The sequence below is a fragment of the Tripterygium wilfordii genome, chromosome 16 (genome assembly GCF_013401445.1).
Source record: "Tripterygium wilfordii isolate XIE 37 chromosome 16, ASM1340144v1, whole genome shotgun sequence".
Lineage (NCBI taxonomy): Eukaryota > Viridiplantae > Streptophyta > Magnoliopsida > Celastrales > Celastraceae > Tripterygium > Tripterygium wilfordii.
In genome coordinates this window covers 656,061-671,928 of record NC_052247.1, presented here as the reverse complement: position 1 = coordinate 671,928, position 15,868 = coordinate 656,061, and the positions used below count along the sequence as shown (strand labels likewise).

Sequence of the window (15,868 nt, the reverse complement as noted above, 5' to 3'; positions counted from 1 at the left end):
TTCTTTTCTTTTGAGAAAATTATTTGAAGGCAATGATACAGAACTTTCTGACTACAAAACAGGAACGAGATTAGCAAGTGTCCTGTTAAAAATTGAATTAATCACCTTTGTCCAACATGCCCTTCGGACAAATAATAACTGAGTGAACATAAATCTCAGGCCGTAAGAATAGTTTGCACCACGCTGATAATAGATAAAGACTGGATTGAAATCCATGTGGGTAGAACCCCTAGAAAGTGTGACAAGTATATATAGCCAAGATTTCACTTTGAAATATCCTCACTGATTGGTTCAAATACCCGATTTTGGGAACCATAAGCTCTAAGTTTGAAGCAATAACCAACTAGGCTATTATCAAAATTCATTGGCTTAGAAGGATTGTTAATTGTGTACACCACACTTAAAGCATCTTCCTGTTATCTCTCAATTCATATGGTGGTGTTCTCTTCATCTACGCTGCTCATGCTCGTACCCAGTCAATCACAATTGCATCCCATTCAGGTTAAACTGATCCATAATTAAACATCTAAACGTCTACCACTGTGTTTGTAATCAGTGACATTTTGGTAACTCTCTGAATTAAAATACATCAGAGGGCCAGGAAACTCAATACAACAAAAAAAACCAGTGTATCATTATGTAAATTCTGAATAGCAAAAGCATTCTGCTGTTGGGTGTTGATAAAAAGTACTAGAACAAGAAAATTGTCCCCAAAGTAGCGGGAGGCCGTGTTTCATTGCAGACGAGCACGCAGCGTCAGCTCTATGAACTCTCAGTGTATCAACTTACATTTCAAAGATCCTCCCCTGCATTTGACTCCTTATTGGCTAGCCACTTAATGAAGCCACATTCAAGTGCCTCTCTCATCCATTGATGGCGGCAACTCTCGACTGCTTCAGGTATATTTAACCATCTTCTGGTTCGGATACTCTGCTCCGGCCATGAATCAAGCTCCTCCTTGACAAACAGCGCAAACATTGCAGCTTTACAACAACCTTCTGGGCAAAATTCGTCCTGGTGTGTTTTACTCTTGAAGTGATATTGACCTAAAAATTCCTGAAATCCGGTGGCATAAACAAGATATCTCCTTCAGAAACACAACAAAAAAAGAAAAGAACAAAAAAGAAAAGAAAAGGACATAAGCAGGATTGGGTCGATTGGCTTGTCTGGGATGACAGCAGCAGTTGGATAATTACAGCACAGCTTTCCGTTGAAACAAAATTGTCGAGTAAATATGACACAGCATGTAAATCTTAGCTCCAAGCAGACTAAGAAATCTAGCCACACAAGTAGGACTCAGAAACAAGGGAAATGAGACCATGTCTTAAGGCCTAACGGTAAGGTTGCCTCACTTCAACCAAGAGGTCACAGTTTAAAATCCTGGAAAAAGGCTCTCTACATTGCAGATAAGGGTGCATACATCTTGCCCATAGATATTATAATTCAGGGATTATAATAAATTGTTCTTTAGAACCTTTAAAATTAATACGAAGAAAGAGCTTATTGTTATTGTGTCAAGGCAGCATAAAAAAAGAACAAGAGAAGAGGAAAAAGAAGTTAAAGATAAAGAAGGCAAGCAATTCACCATTAAATCCCCTCGAACTCCGGCTTCTTCAACAGCTTCCCTCACAGCAGCCTCCTCCACAGTTTCATCATTCTCCCAGCCTCCCTGAGTATGCATAACAAGTTGCTTAGGAGTTGGCGAATTGACTAGTTATAAGCACTACTCCTAAAAGCTGAGGGTAACAGATGGATTGTCTTTAATTAGCAGGGGCAGAAGTTGCATATTTCTTTCATAAACGAGAGAAGCCCTTATTTTTTTAATAATAGAAAGAATTCTAAATTAAGCAAAAGTTGCCCTACATTTTCTTCACAAAATCTCCAATATATTCCTTACTATATTCTTACCTACTCCCAATATCAAAAATACTTCCAATTTAGCTTGATTCTGCTTCTATAGTCGTCAAGAAAATTCAAAACCCTAATCAATGGCATTGTCAATACTGTCAAAGTTACAAAGACAGTACATGATGAATCATATTACAAACTCTAGATTTAGTTTCTTGCAGCAATATTAATAACTTGGAATATTCTAAAACCTGCAGATCAATAAAAGCATGGAGGGTAGGACCCACAGGCGATTTCAAAGATAAATAAACAAAAACTTCGAAAGGAAAAAAAAATGCACTCAGAAGGGGGAGGGGGGAAGCGATCGAAAGCTTCACAAGCTTATACCTTTGGAAACAATAGGCCAGGGCCACTGGTTGAGTTTATCATAAGAACTTCCACAACGTGCTCCGTATTAGCATCATCACTTTGATCAGAATTTCTATATCGAAATGGTATACACCTGTCAATTATCAAACCCTGAGCTAATCAACAATGAAATCTCTTCACCACAAAACTACAAGAAACATATTAAACCTAGTTTTTTTGGAAGAAAAAAAAAACCTTGATGGATGCAATGTAATCAACAAACCACATTGAGCAAAAATTTCATACTCAAACACATTACACATGAAAACTAATGACAATGAAGAGGAACAATTCGTTCAGCAATCCACCATAGAACCCAATAACCTGTAATCAAATCTATCAAAATTAAGACAAAAATGTTCAAAAGGAATACTCTATACCCTGCAATAAGCCGACAACCCGCATCATAACGTTGCTGATGCCGACCCGTTCGCGCCACCAAATCAGACATACTGAGGAGCGACCTTATCTCCAATCCTTCTCAATATCAACAAAATTGGTCATAATTCACGCCCATTGTCGACAATGCTCACGCCTCCACCTAAAAATAACTCCGGCATTGTTGTTCGTGGTTTCGACGGTGGAGACAAAGGCGGTGTAGCATAATCCAACGGCGGTTATTCGTATTAGGATTGTCCGCTGCCGCAGAATGAGCGTTTGAGAGAGAGAGAAACAGAGAGTTTTGGGCGCTTTCAAGGTATAAAGCGCATGTAACGGATCGGAGATGGTCAAAGTCAAAATAGTGGGCCCATATGGCCCACAATACTTGTTAGAAATTATAATGGGCCCCCCATAAGCGGTCATTTAGTCATTTACAAAGTACAATGGGCTGGATTTTGGGCTGGGTTTTGTCAAAAAGGGCTAGACAATTTTCAGGCCCATTTTTAAAGCCAAGCCCGCCTTTGAATTAAGAATGGAAGAGTTGAAACAATTTGTTTGTAGAGAAGCTCAATGTTCATTTACTTGGGCCCAATTTTGTTTTTTTTGACCGTTTTGTACATGACTAAACACAACTTAACCTCAATTTCGACCACCTTAATCACGTGTTTAATTGTTTAAATAATTGCATTGTTGGTCTATTTAGTCCAAGATTTGTCCCCTCTTACCCTTATTTTTAGTTCTTTTCCATTAAAACTTCAAGTCTTAACAAATTTCTCTCAACTCTCAAGCACCTATATAATTTTTCGGGCTAAATAGGTCACTCTATTTTGTTTGTTAGTTCTCGTTCAGAATTATTGTGAGATACAAGTCCTAACACTTTTTGACTTGAGATTATTGTGTCGTTAACAAATTGACTTTATCCTTTAATGCAAATGTACAAGAGTTGCATGATAATTATAAGGGATGTAAACGGTTGGTTACGGTCTTTTTTTTTCCCGATTTTTTTGACATGAATTTAATTGAATCGACAATCGATTATCGGTCAACTCTATTAAAGAAATATGTAATATTTGTTTGAAAATAACCCATTGAACAAAATGGTTATCGGCCGGTTCAGTTATTCGGGTTGTTTTCTTACAGCCCTAATAGTTATATTATATGTATAGATAGGTGAAGTACCGGAGCCTTTGTTCAATAAAAGATACAATTACAATGAAGAAGGCAGATAGATGTTATTGTTTGTCGCAGACAAACTCTTCTACTATCTAGCCCTGTTACAATTAAGTTGCCCTCAATGTAGAACACATATAAAGCTGGAGATGGATTATCAATCCAGTTGAAGTAATTAATTAACCCTCAGCTTCTTCCAATCCTCAACGACGAATCGACGCCTTTATTAACAGTAGCAAAGATCTTAGCAATCTCAAGCTGAGTATTGGCAATGATTTCAGTCCTCTTAAGGTCCAATTCACCTCTCTTAGCCTCAGCTTCAATTCTCATCTTCTCAATCTCTCTCATTGTATCCATTCTTGCTTGCTCTGACCTTACCACTACTTGTGCTAACCACCTTATGCTTTCTGCTATCTCCACTTCTTGATGATTATGATTATGATGATGATGGTGATCTGGTCTTCTTGATGATGATGATCTCTTCTTGTTGTTGTTGTTCTTCTTGTTGTAATCCATCTGCTGCTTCATCTTCATCTTCATCTTCTTGCACCTTGGCTTTTCCTTGTCACTGTATAGTGCTGCTGGTGTGCTGCAATCAGTTGATTCCATTGCAATGTTTTTGTCTGAAAAATTGTCTGATAATCTTGCTCCCTCTCCATCTTCCTGTGTTGAAAAGGAAAACCGTGCATCTCTTACACATTAGGCATGAAATTTTGACATATACACACAATATATATATATATATATATTTGTAGGAATTTTCTTATGCCAACTTAAAGTAAGAACCAAAAAAGCAGACTTACATTTTCACAATTGATTTGGAACTTGTGCAACCCAAAGATGTAGACCACACTTGTTATTTCAAGTATTCTTGCTCTCAAATAGTAGTCCGCATTTTAGGTTCTTACTTTAAGAACGCATATATAAGAGAATTCCTCTATCTATATATATAATATAAAATTCAATTATGACACTTAGGACAAATTTACATTATACACTTTGACTAGCTAACAATAGACAAAAAAATTTAACAGGTTGTAGACTCTGATTGCGTATAGAAATTTTCCGCTTGACGATATGGTAAGTTAGGCCAAAACCCAACGTATGGCCCCAAGATTATTGATCTCAATGAAATCGAATCCAAGACCTTCCGAGTCCATACGGTTTGACACAAGAGAGGTTTATTACTAGGATATCACTCAAATGGTCGGCTTATAGCTTATAGCTTATGGCTTATGGCTTATGGCTTATGGCTTATGGCTTATGGCTTATGGCTTATGTCTATGTATTTACATACATCACTCAAATGGTCGGCTTATGGCTTATGGCTTATGTCTATGTATTTACATATGTATGTATATGAATACATGTATCGTCAAGAATTACACATATTTATAATTATATATATAAACGTGTATGTATGTATAATATTATATATACAGGCAAGAAATGGCAGGTATGAATGATCATACATAATTGGGTTGAGAGACAAAGAGATGGGTAAAAAGCAATTAATTAAACACTATATATAAATGGGTTTCAAGTTTCAATTCAATTATTAAAATTACCTTGGCCACTCTTTCCACACCATTTGATCCATGTGAATTTTGTGCAGTATTCGGTAGAGAAGAAATCGGAGGCGGCGGCGGCGGCACCGTTGCAGGTGATTCTTGCAAAATCGGAGACGGCTCTAACAGCATCAACGGAGGAGGAGGATGAATATTATTAGAAACCGGAACCACCTGCAGCAGCGGTGGTGGTAGTGCCGGCGGAGGCGGTGGAGGTTGTGGCGGACCACTTCCGCGCAGCAAAAGATCAAGCCGCGGATACAACGGCCATGACGAACCGTCCGCGGTGGCGGATTCCGATCGGTACCGTTTCTTCATACTCTCGATCTTGTTCTTGCACTGTGTTTGCGTCTTGGGGGATTTGGTACAATTGGCTCGCAACGACACATACCTCGCAACATCTTCCCAATCGTGGCCTTTCAGCTTGGCTCGGTTTCTCAGCACCCATTTGCTTTCGTAGGCCTCAAGTAAGGTCGAAACCGCCCCTTCGCTCCACTCATCCCTCTTTAATCGATCACCGCCGCCTCCTCCACCACCGCCACCGGGTAGTTTCCGCGGAGAATCATCCTTGATGGTGGCGGTGGTGGGGAGTAGAGATGGGTTTTCCTGGTTAGTTTGGTTGTTCATCTCTCCCCATTACTAAAGAGTGAAGGGATTTTGGTTTTAGTAGTTTTTGTTTGGTTTTGTGTTTAGCTGTTAACATGTAATAAAGAGAGAGACCACTAGCATTATAGGGAAGGAGAGGGTAAAAAGGGAAGGTTAGAAATTAGTGGTGGTGGTCAACTAAAATTGAAAAGAAAGGGATAGTTTGCTTTATGTAAATCCCACTTAAATTTAAATCACTCAATTTGGTTTGGTTGCGTTGGTTGGAGATAAATCGTTCCAATCGGGGGATTCACGTTCAACTCTATACATTGATATCCACGACTTGTTAAGATGTATATGAGGACAATGGGATGATCCAAACAATCAGTAATTACATGGACCAAAAGCTCTTGATTCCCTCGTTACGAAAGAAAACAAAAAGTCTACAAATTTTCAAATTGCTAATCATTGAATCCAACGGTTGAAAATATCACACCAATAATAATATGATGATCTTCTTCTTCTTTGCGAAAGAATCAATACGACCTAGCTAGAATTCACCCCTGCTTATAAACTTCGGATTATAAGATCCGACCCAAGGCCTCATGCAACTAGGGCAAAATAGTATTAGGATTGAAGTTTTGGGGTGCTAAGACAATGTGATGAAAATCTTTATACATTCCGACCAGTTGGATTGGACTTTAGATAGATTCGACGTAACCCACAAGCCCAACAATAGTATGATATTGTCCGCTTTACACTAAAAGCCTCACATATTTGTTCTTCCAAGCCCAATATTCTTACTTAAGCCCAAAAAATCAATCATACCGTGTTAGATTGTGAGAGCTTCTTATCTACTAGTCATTCCTCCCTTTCTTTACCGATGTGGGATCTCATCACAATGACACAACTCTATAAACACTCCTTTTACACTAGAATAATTTCCTTTATGTGAAGTCCACGTAAATCCAAAAATGCTTATCACTGACTCCACACAGTTGATTGAAACCATCACAAACGTGCCTGTAATTTAATACAAAATATTTTAAAAAAAAAAAAAAACTAGCTAGAGGCATGCAGAAAAAGGAATAGGGTTAGTGTTAGTGGGCAACCGAGTAAAGTGGTTCACTTTGTCAAATGAGTTGATGATAGTAACCTCCTAACCTTTTTTCTTTTATTTGGTCACTGTTGTTTATTGTGGTTTGGTTATTTTGGCTGTTAGCGTTGATGTGAAGCCAACCAGTAGAAGGAGTTGGACCAAAGAAAAAGAGGGTGGAGGTGGAGGTAACAATTTGATATTAGTCTAGTGGTTATATAATCGAGTTTATAGATGAAAGATTTCTCAAATCGGGTGTTCAAATCGATCGGACGTAATTCTTTGGGATTTTTTGGGTTTCGTGATCCGAGAATCGATAACACGAGTCTACTTTCTGGGAGGGGGTTAAGAGCTCTATTCTAGGTCTCGATCCAGTCTTACTTACACACTGAGCTTCAACTCAGGACTAAATTGGTGACTCGCTATGCATATGAGGTGGTTATCCCGAGGTTTAAAACCGGTTCAAGGGTCAAAAAATGGTCACTGGACTGGGACCTTCCCGGTCACCAAAAAAAGTGGAGGTGGAGAGCCGTAGTGGTGGTGGTGGGTCAGGACACGTGGTTGTGTCACCCACTCTTAATAGTCTTGTGTCACAATCAACACCAATTCTTTCATTCTCCACCACCATTTGTTTTTTCTCCACCAGTTACAGTAGCCTAAATTGTGCTTCTGGTCACTTGACCTAAAGACTTGTCCATTTCCCCCCTTTTGTTTCTCTTTATGTCCCCCTTTTAGCTTTGCCTTTCTGGCCTTTTTGTTCCTTTTTTTGAAAAGCTTCACTGGTTTGATCAAATATTTGAGTTGGTTATAACGTTTTTACTTTTTAGGGTAACTCCCTTCACATACCTTACATCGTTGTGTGAACTGGTTTTGAGGGGTATACTAATTTCTGGCTGGACCGGCCCGTTTGACACCTCTACCTCCACCGCCATATCGTCGGCTCATTTGGCTTTCGCTCTAGACCTCAAGACTTTGTCATCTTCGTCTAGGTAGCTCTTCTCAATACGCCTCCTAGACTAGTCCCAAACGACACCAAATGATAAGGAGAGACCGCCTCCTTCACTAACAACATTTTATCCGCTTTGGGCATGTGGTTTGCATGGATTTGTAGTCCCATGTCGACAACAGATGGTCTGTTACTGTTTGATCGTTAATGAACAACTGGTTTTTCCGTCTCACAGCTTTCAAATTTCCAACCTTTGACAATATATGTTTTGGTATGAGTGTCTACCTAATATGTAAAATATAGAATTGATTAGTTCGCAAATGGGTGATTCACACATTGATCAAATCTAATCATCATCCTCATCACCGTCACCGTCAAGGTCATCGTCACTACCAGTATGTGTACGAGAGAGCGGAATAGTATACCTACTTATAGTGTCAAGACTTATTATCTCACATCATCGGATTGGCATAACTCAATTGAATCACATATAAGCGAAGATGAAACACCTCTCACATACTAAACACGTTTTCTGGGCCTAAGTACTATGGAAACGATCCCAAAGAATAAATTTGTGCAGGCTTGTGGCACAAGAGTGGACAATATTTGTTGATGTGTTTGAGTTTGGATTTCTAATATGGTATCGAATAAATACTCGATCCATTTAGACATGATCTCTACCCGTGTCCACAGGCGTGTTGAGCCTCCCATTACTGTCCACAAATGTGGATGAGTGTTTTTATCCCACATCGAATTGACATAACTCAACTGAATGACATATGAACAAAGACCTAACACCTCCAACTCGTATTTGGGTCAAGCGCATTTTGGGCGATCCAACTCAAAATGCCAACAACTCTAAACCAGTACAGTTTGCATTTTTGACTCCAACTCAAAGTGGTGTTGGGTAAATTCACCCTTTCTTGAGTAAATGTTTCAACAGTGGTGTTGTGCATCCAGCTAAACGGAGTCCCCACCAAGATGACTTTGAGTAAATTCGGAATAGAAATGATGTTGCAGATGGTTATGGTCTAGAGACAACGGTTTGTACAGATATATGTCAACACCACTACCACTAGTGGATTCCAGTAAAAAAAAAATGTGAGAAAGTGTCACATAGTGGCATCAAACAACTTCAAAGTTGCGACGGTGACTGCACTGATAATTAAGTTTCAACCATTTCAGTGGATAAAAGGCATCATCCAAGGCACTAACATAGTGACACCACTGGCAATTAACAACCAAGTCTGTCTATACTACTATGCTTTCTGTGTCGAGACTTATAATCTCACGTCGAATTGACATAACCCAACAGAGTGGTATATAAGAAAAGGTCACGCACCTCTCACACAATAAACCATTTTTTTGGGCTTAAAGACTACGGAAACGACTCAAAAAAAAATCTATGAGGACTCAGTGTCACAGAACCTGATAATTCAAGATCTCAAACATTAACTAGGATAAAAAAAAGTGGCAACTTCTGTTGCTTAACATATAACAACAATAGTTATATTTTAGTCTAACTGAGAAAAAGAAAACCAAGTTTCATGTCATTTACAAGATAACCAGAAGAACTTGCTTGCATATGCAAGTGCTGCCAACAAGGCTAGTCTTATCAAGACTATATATCACACATCGGATTAGCATAACTCAACCGAATGATATATAAATAAAGTCCTAACATCTTTTACACAAGTGACGCATTTTTTGATCTTAAGAACCATTAACGATGTCTCATGAAAAATAAATTCGTATAGGTCCATGACTCAGAAGTCAGAACGGACAATAATCTTAACCTGTTTGGAAGTAGCCACAATTATTAGCCTGGGCTTGTATGCTTTCTCTCTTAGAGTCAATAAAGCAAGAAAACAAAAGATTCTCGCACCCAATTCCCTTTCTCTCTTAGGGCCTGTTTGGTTACAGTTTTCAAAACTGTTTTCTGTTTTTGAAAATTCAAATGGGATTGAAAATTCGTTTGGTTGGGTGTTTTTAGAAACTGTTTTGTAAAATTGAAAACTGTTTTTGGTTTTTAAAAACTAAAAAACCAAAACTGTTATTTGAAGTTTTGTAAAATTCTTTTCTGTTTTCTCTTTCATCTTTCCTCTTTCTCCGTGCAAAATCCTCTATCAAATGAATTTTGTTTTCATCATTATTTCTTAAAATTGTTTTCAAAATCTAATCTTAAAATCAGTTTTTGAAAACCAAAAACCAAAACCATTTCCAAACACACCCTAATTAGTGTCGAGAGGGAATCCTGCACTTTCTGTTAGCTCTTAGGAAATTTGTGTATAAACCGATCAATACAGATGCCTGCCTATACTTATACACACGTATATCTGGATGGTATAGATGATTTACAAGATTCCATGCTTTCCATGAGTAGGATTTAAGCTCCTAAAGTTGTTAACCTTTATGCAAACCTTCCACAATTCACTCAAGACGCCAAACCGTTCGCAGCTTTTTAATAATAGCAACAACAGAAACCATTTCACGATAGTCTAATTGGTTCTCTCTCTAGACATTGGGCTTACGGTGCTTGAGATCGAGAGTTCGAACTAACTAACTGAGATATTTCTTTGTGAAATCTTGGTTCCGTGGACTTGTCCCACTTCCGGACCCTAACCCACATGAGCTTCGACCCAGTTTTACCTACCGCCAGAGTGGTGCATCCTATTCTGACGGCCCGAGGTTTACGCCCACTTAACTATCCAAAGGGCATATTGGGATGGATGTTTCCTCGGTTGAAAAAAAAAACACAATAACACAGAACAAACTGACATGGAGCATCTTCTAAACATGAGAACACAAACCTAGGGTTAAAAGGCCATAGTCTCCTGCCATATGGCACATGCCACCATGCTTGGGTCCATGAACCTTACAAGTTGCTTCCAATTGACTTCAGTTGTATTGGCCCATTTTAGACTTTTAGTCAGATAATGGGCCTTCACCGGGCCTCATAACATGACAGATGGGCCACCCAAATGGTATCCAGTCCTTTCAATCTAAGATAAAATCATTTTGATCAAAGAACCATTATGCAGAAAATAATAAGAAAAAAGGTTAAATTTGTCTTTTCACTTTACTGTTTATACCCTATGAGTTAAAGAAAGAACATTTATCACGTATGGTTCATTATTTCTATTTCCAGATTGAAAAGGAAGAAAAACAAGGGACCTCTGTCACCATTTGTTTTAATTATTCTATATTTCCTTACTTGCAAAAACAACCAACATCACCTTTTGTGTATATATCAGTAGTCATCAGTCTTTCCAAGAAGAATCTCTGTATTTTCCTTTGACCCACAGCCAGTTTGAAACTACTGATTGTCCCAGTTGGGAATGTTAGCAGTTGCTTCATTCACCATCTTCACAAGGGTAACCTACAGGCATGACAATCAAAAGAAAAGGGGGGAAAAAGAGAAGCAAATTAGATGGAGAATTTGAGTTGTGAAGACTTTGAATAAGAAATTATAAAGTCAAAATGCACAAGGTTCTTGCAGTAAACGCGGTGTCAGGGAAAAGAAAAGATATAAGATTCTGGATTGTATGTACTCAAGAAGAGCATATCTGATTATTTAACATGTTTCCATATGCACCACGAGATCCGAAAAGGAGTAACACGTATGAATATGGATGCAAAAAATTTCAATAACATGCAGGCAACGGATACGACTTCCTGCAGGAGTAGTTTGTGTTTTCTAAAGTACAATGAATATCTAACAGTTTCGTAGATAAGAGAGGCAATGTGCTCCTTTGTTTAACACCATTGCAAAATCTCTCAGAGCAACACCAAGAGCGTGAAAATATAAATTATTCAAGTTTAGAGTTATAAATAGCCTTCCCAATACATTAGATGCACAAGAAACGATCAATTAGTTAAAGTTTTCCAAAGTCAGTCATTTAAATTCTGAAGTATGTGCATCCTTAGCTTCTATGCTTAACATTAGAATGATTCTCAATTTAAAATGTATTTCTTAATCTTACCACCCTTATTGAAAGTTCGAAACAGCTAGACTCGACAATTTTGAGGTATTAGAGGATCACAACATTCCCTACTTGAATTCGAAAAATGTGTGCTATATCCGGAGGATTTTGGTTGAGGCTAAATAACACAACCGGCAGACAGGGCCAAGTGTTACACTTGCAGCAGTTTTATCCATTTTGCTTTTGGGTGGAAAGAATTTTATTTAACATTCTTGGTCATAATTAAGGCAGAAATTACACTACATATTACCAGTATAAACATGTATAGAACAAAGAGAAAAGTGTAAACAAAAGCTCCTTGAAATGTAACAATGCAACCATGTACAAGCATTTCAGGACCGAAAAACAAAACAATTGAAAATTAAGCACATATGTTCAATAAGCAGGATGCTTCCGGAGACGTACCACAGTTTCAGGAACCCCTGGAGGGGGTAAGGAGAGGTTTCTCGGAGGAGGTCCACGTAAAAATGATCTTTTGTCAAATCGCCATTCCCCAACTTTGCCATAAGTAAGCTCACCCTAAACAGTTGGAAATCTCAGATGGATAATGAAAATGTAAGAGCCATAAATATATTAAAAATTGAAATTTAGATTCCAATCTGTGCTCTCTGGTATGTCACACCAAAATCAAATGAAAATTAGGGGTTTTCTGATTTTGAAAACAAGAAATGACAAAAATAAGAGCTTTACATGCACAAGTTTCAAGGTCTGGATAGCATCTCTTAATAATTGGTTATGTAATATTTACCTTCAAGTTGTAGTCACATCCATAAGTGTAATGAATAATAAAAGTTTTTCCAAGATCCCGATCCCATGGAGGCTGCAATATTAAGAATTAACAGTGCACCAATTCTTGAGAACCCAGCTTTATGAGATAAATAAAAAAGTTACTAAGCCTAAGAAAGGAATTCAGCTTGAAAAGAGGAAAAGTCTTAAGAACCATACCTGAACCATAAAGTCTTTCCGAAGGATATGCTGCACACCATGCAATGCTGATGCTACTGCATAACCATACCTGAAATCCACAAGAAGAATGAAAGTGTGAAAAGCAAGCCAGTAACGATATGGAGACATGATACTAATGAACTCTGATATAAACACCTATTTGGCGGCTGATACTCACATTTCTAGCACCCATCCAAAAGTTTTATCGGTTTCTGGGTCCTGTTTCATTTTCAAAGACACATTCATCCATGTAGGTGCAATCTTCTCCAGTAAATCCTACATAAAGCAATTCATTTAAACCCAATATGGCCCAAATTTATATAAATTCTTAAATTCAACAAAAAAACAATAATAAAATGACCAACAATAACAATAAGGATAGCAACACTAGACACTCCAGCAGTCCAGCATCATCTGACCATGAATAATAAATATACATGCATTACATATATTTTAGGACAAAAAATACAACAATATGAATATTTCAGATATTGATTGGCCAATCGCCTCCATTGAAAAAAAAGAATAAGGATCAAACAATGTAAACTAGTTACAAGAGGTTCACCTTCTTTATGATGACAGGAGAATTGCCAATTGGATCAATATCCGTCACAGGACCTTTCTCCTCAGGATAAAACTTCCTTATGGTTTTTTCATTCTCCTCGGGCTTAATGTAGAAAAAAGAGAAAGCAGCTGGGTATCCTCCATGTACCAAATTAGGAAGAGGAGCAACAAATATGTGATCAGGTTCTGCCATAAGTATGTATCTGTACCAACAATGGAACACACAGCCTTTGGTCTATGTGCAAATAAAATGTAATTCAATACGAGGTCATCAGAAGGAAAAAAAATCTCACTCTTCCTCAATTGTGGCCTTTTGCAGCCACTGCACAAATGCCCATGGTCTATTTAGGACAACATATCCCTGGAATAGAAGTGAAAGGAGGTAAGAAAATTTTGACAATTAAATCTGGATTGCTATCAATAAATTTAATAAAAGCAAACCAGCAATGATGAAAATGCAACAAACTCACCCTGTCCATACCCGCCGGAAGAGGGTCAACCACAACTGTAGGAATCTCATCCATCAAGTTGTCAGGGTTCCCTGAATGCAAGATCCGCGTAAATCCTCCCATATCAGATCCGGGCAGGTCCTTCTTCTTCTTATACCAATAATACATTATGCGACACTGCCACTTGCTATAAGGTGCGTCAGTGGCCGTCAAGGCAACATGGAAGGGCGATTTAGCAGTCTTCAGTTTCTTCACTTCTTCAGGCATCTCAATAACAGGATCCATAAATAGCTTACCATTAGAATCCTCAGTTATCAATTTCCCTACTGATCTGTTGTGGTTTATCATAGTTATCAAATTATATGTTGCAAAGAAAAACCCAAGAGCCAAAATAACAAGAAGTAGTCCAGAAGCACGCCCCATGGTCTTAGAAGATATCGTAAAATCAGAACCCTGGAACCGCCAATCAATTACCAAATCTGATATTGCACATAGCTTGAGTTCCCATGAATATGTTCTATCTCACCAGTATAGAACTTGACAGAACAGCAACTTAAGCACTTTTTTGGTCCTATACAAATATGCAATTTCTGTCAAGGAGGTCAGAATCATAAATCAGTATGAGGCAATGAGATAAGTAATATGAATCGACTCTGATCAATAAAAAATTTCCTTACAAAATGAACAACAATAGAGCCAATTAAAACCAAGGCAGACATATAATTCAACCCATGAAACCCAATTCAATTCACAAAAATGTAGCAGCAGACATCACCATATCTTACAATTTTCAGAAGAAAATCACATAAAAAATTCATACTTCAGAACAAGAATGTGAGTACGAAAATCATTATACTTTTTCACTGGAAAACAAAAGGCTTCAAGCAATGCCTCAGTAGGTGCCAAAAAAGATTCAATGCGAGAAAAATCCAACGGAATGAAACAAGAAGAAAAAAGAGACGAATTATTGGCTAGGATTGCAAAGTCAACCAGCCAAGCACGTACGAATATAGAAAATCAAATAGCACCACTCCGCACTTCGCATTATCAGGGCAAAACCCAAATGGGTATCCGAAAATTTGAAGAAATTATCAATACAGAAAGGAAATTATCAAACAAGATGGTAAAAAATAAGAAATGAAAACAAATGTCGCGTCACAGAATAATATGCAAAGGCAATGCCGCCGAATTGTCTATCATATATATACAGAGTTCACAAAAGAGCGAGAGAGAGAGAGAGTGAAACGCACTGGCTTGACGTAGGTGGAGACTGGAGAGACAAACTCAGAGAATCGAAGATGGTTTCTCTGGATCAGCTGACACTCGAGAGATTGGAAAAGTAAAAAAAAAGCTCTGTGTGTAAAAAGGTTTAGGGAAAGTAGACTCTCTGATTTGTCCTTTTCGAAAGAGAAAAGGTTCGGTAGGGACTGTTTGGTCAAAATTTGCCACGTAATTAGCCAATCTCCCCACTTTATTGGTCCATGATTGACACGCTGGCATACTGAAATTTTTTATATATATCAAAAATTATAATTAACAGGAAATCGGTCAAACCGCATCTACTCGAAAGTTCTAAGTTCAATTCCTATCGGGAGTAATAATTTTGTGGCCTATCACTCAAGTGATCATACGTTGAATTTTGATCAAATTTATCATGTCGTTATGTGAAAAAAAAAAAAATTACACGTGGGTCTAACGACTCGAGTTTAGGCTTATATAAAATGTCAAAAATGACACGTTCATATGGTGTCTTATCGGTTACCAATAATTAATGTAGTTTCTCAATTTTATAGATCTTATTTTTTGCAAAATCTACTACTTCCATGATTGTAAAAAAAAAAACCTAAAATACCAAATACTCTTCCATAAAATTACTTGGTAGTTGGTGTACAACTAAGGTAACGTAAAACCTCTTTTATTATAAA

General features: G+C 37.8%; 3 protein-coding genes across 5 annotated transcripts; all 3 read right to left on the bottom strand.

Moving 5' to 3' along the window:
* Positions 1-496: 496 nt before the first annotated feature.
* LOC119981257 (nudix hydrolase 16, mitochondrial-like) lies at positions 497-2,938 on the bottom strand. The gene is made up of 4 exons (XM_038824312.1): positions 2,637-2,938; positions 2,236-2,350; positions 1,586-1,669; positions 497-1,056 (listed from the first exon to the last, which is right to left on the bottom strand). Exons 1-4 carry the CDS (start codon positions 2,705-2,707, stop codon positions 793-795), a joined length of 534 nt encoding a protein of 177 aa, XP_038680240.1. The 5' UTR covers positions 2,708-2,938; the 3' UTR covers positions 497-792.
* Positions 2,939-3,802: 864 nt separating this feature from the next.
* On the bottom strand, positions 3,803-6,167 carry LOC119981508 (trihelix transcription factor ASIL2-like). Its single transcript, XM_038824658.1, has 2 exons — positions 5,376-6,167; positions 3,803-4,470 (listed from the first exon to the last, which is right to left on the bottom strand). The coding sequence occupies exons 1-2, from the start codon at positions 6,000-6,002 to the stop codon at positions 3,994-3,996; spliced, it is 1,104 nt and encodes a 367-aa protein (XP_038680586.1). The 5' UTR covers positions 6,003-6,167; the 3' UTR covers positions 3,803-3,993.
* Positions 6,168-11,038: 4,871 nt separating this feature from the next.
* Positions 11,039-15,318, bottom strand: LOC119980464 (hydroxyproline O-arabinosyltransferase RDN2-like). Of its 3 annotated transcripts, none has more exons than XM_038823163.1 (9): positions 15,194-15,318; positions 13,965-14,533; positions 13,788-13,855; positions 13,496-13,697; positions 13,109-13,206; positions 12,931-13,000; positions 12,734-12,805; positions 12,391-12,504; positions 11,039-11,381 (listed from the first exon to the last, which is right to left on the bottom strand). In XM_038823163.1, the coding sequence occupies exons 2-9, from the start codon at positions 14,364-14,366 to the stop codon at positions 11,319-11,321; spliced, it is 1,089 nt and encodes a 362-aa protein (XP_038679091.1). In that variant the 5' UTR covers positions 14,367-14,533; positions 15,194-15,318; the 3' UTR covers positions 11,039-11,318. The 3 variants fall into 3 exon arrangements, with proteins under 3 accessions (XP_038679091.1, XP_038679093.1, XP_038679092.1); XM_038823165.1 differs by having other exon boundaries at positions 13,965-14,514; positions 15,194-15,303; XM_038823164.1 differs by lacking the exon at positions 15,194-15,318 and adding an exon at positions 14,800-15,169.
* Positions 15,319-15,868: the final 550 nt, after the last annotated feature.

Bases quoted from the DNA above. Each gene is read 5' to 3' on its own strand.
- LOC119981257 (XM_038824312.1), bottom strand. From the start codon at position 2,707: ATGTCTGATTTGGTGGCGCGAACGGGTCGGCATCAGCAACGTTATGAT. The intron at 1,670-2,235 runs GTATAAGCTTGT...ATGCATACTCAG, and splicing joins CTGGCCTATTGTTTCCAAAG to GGAGGCTGGGAGAATGATGA. The intron at 1,057-1,585 runs GTGAATTGCTTG...ACCGGATTTCAG, and splicing joins GAGTTCGAGGGGATTTAATG to GAATTTTTAGGTCAATATCA.
- LOC119981508 (XM_038824658.1), bottom strand. From the start codon at position 6,002: ATGAACAACCAAACTAACCAGGAAAACCCATCTCTACTCCCCACCACC. The intron at 4,471-5,375 runs GTAATTTTAATA...TTTTCAACACAG, and splicing joins GTGTGGAAAGAGTGGCCAAG to GAAGATGGAGAGGGAGCAAG.
- LOC119980464 (XM_038823163.1), bottom strand. From the start codon at position 14,366: ATGGGGCGTGCTTCTGGACTACTTCTTGTTATTTTGGCTCTTGGGTTT. The intron at 13,001-13,108 runs GTGAGTATCAGC...TGTGGATTTCAG, and splicing joins TTTGGATGGGTGCTAGAAAT to GTATGGTTATGCAGTAGCAT. The intron at 12,505-12,733 runs GTAAATATTACA...CCAACTGTTTAG, and splicing joins GATGTGACTACAACTTGAAG to GGTGAGCTTACTTATGGCAA.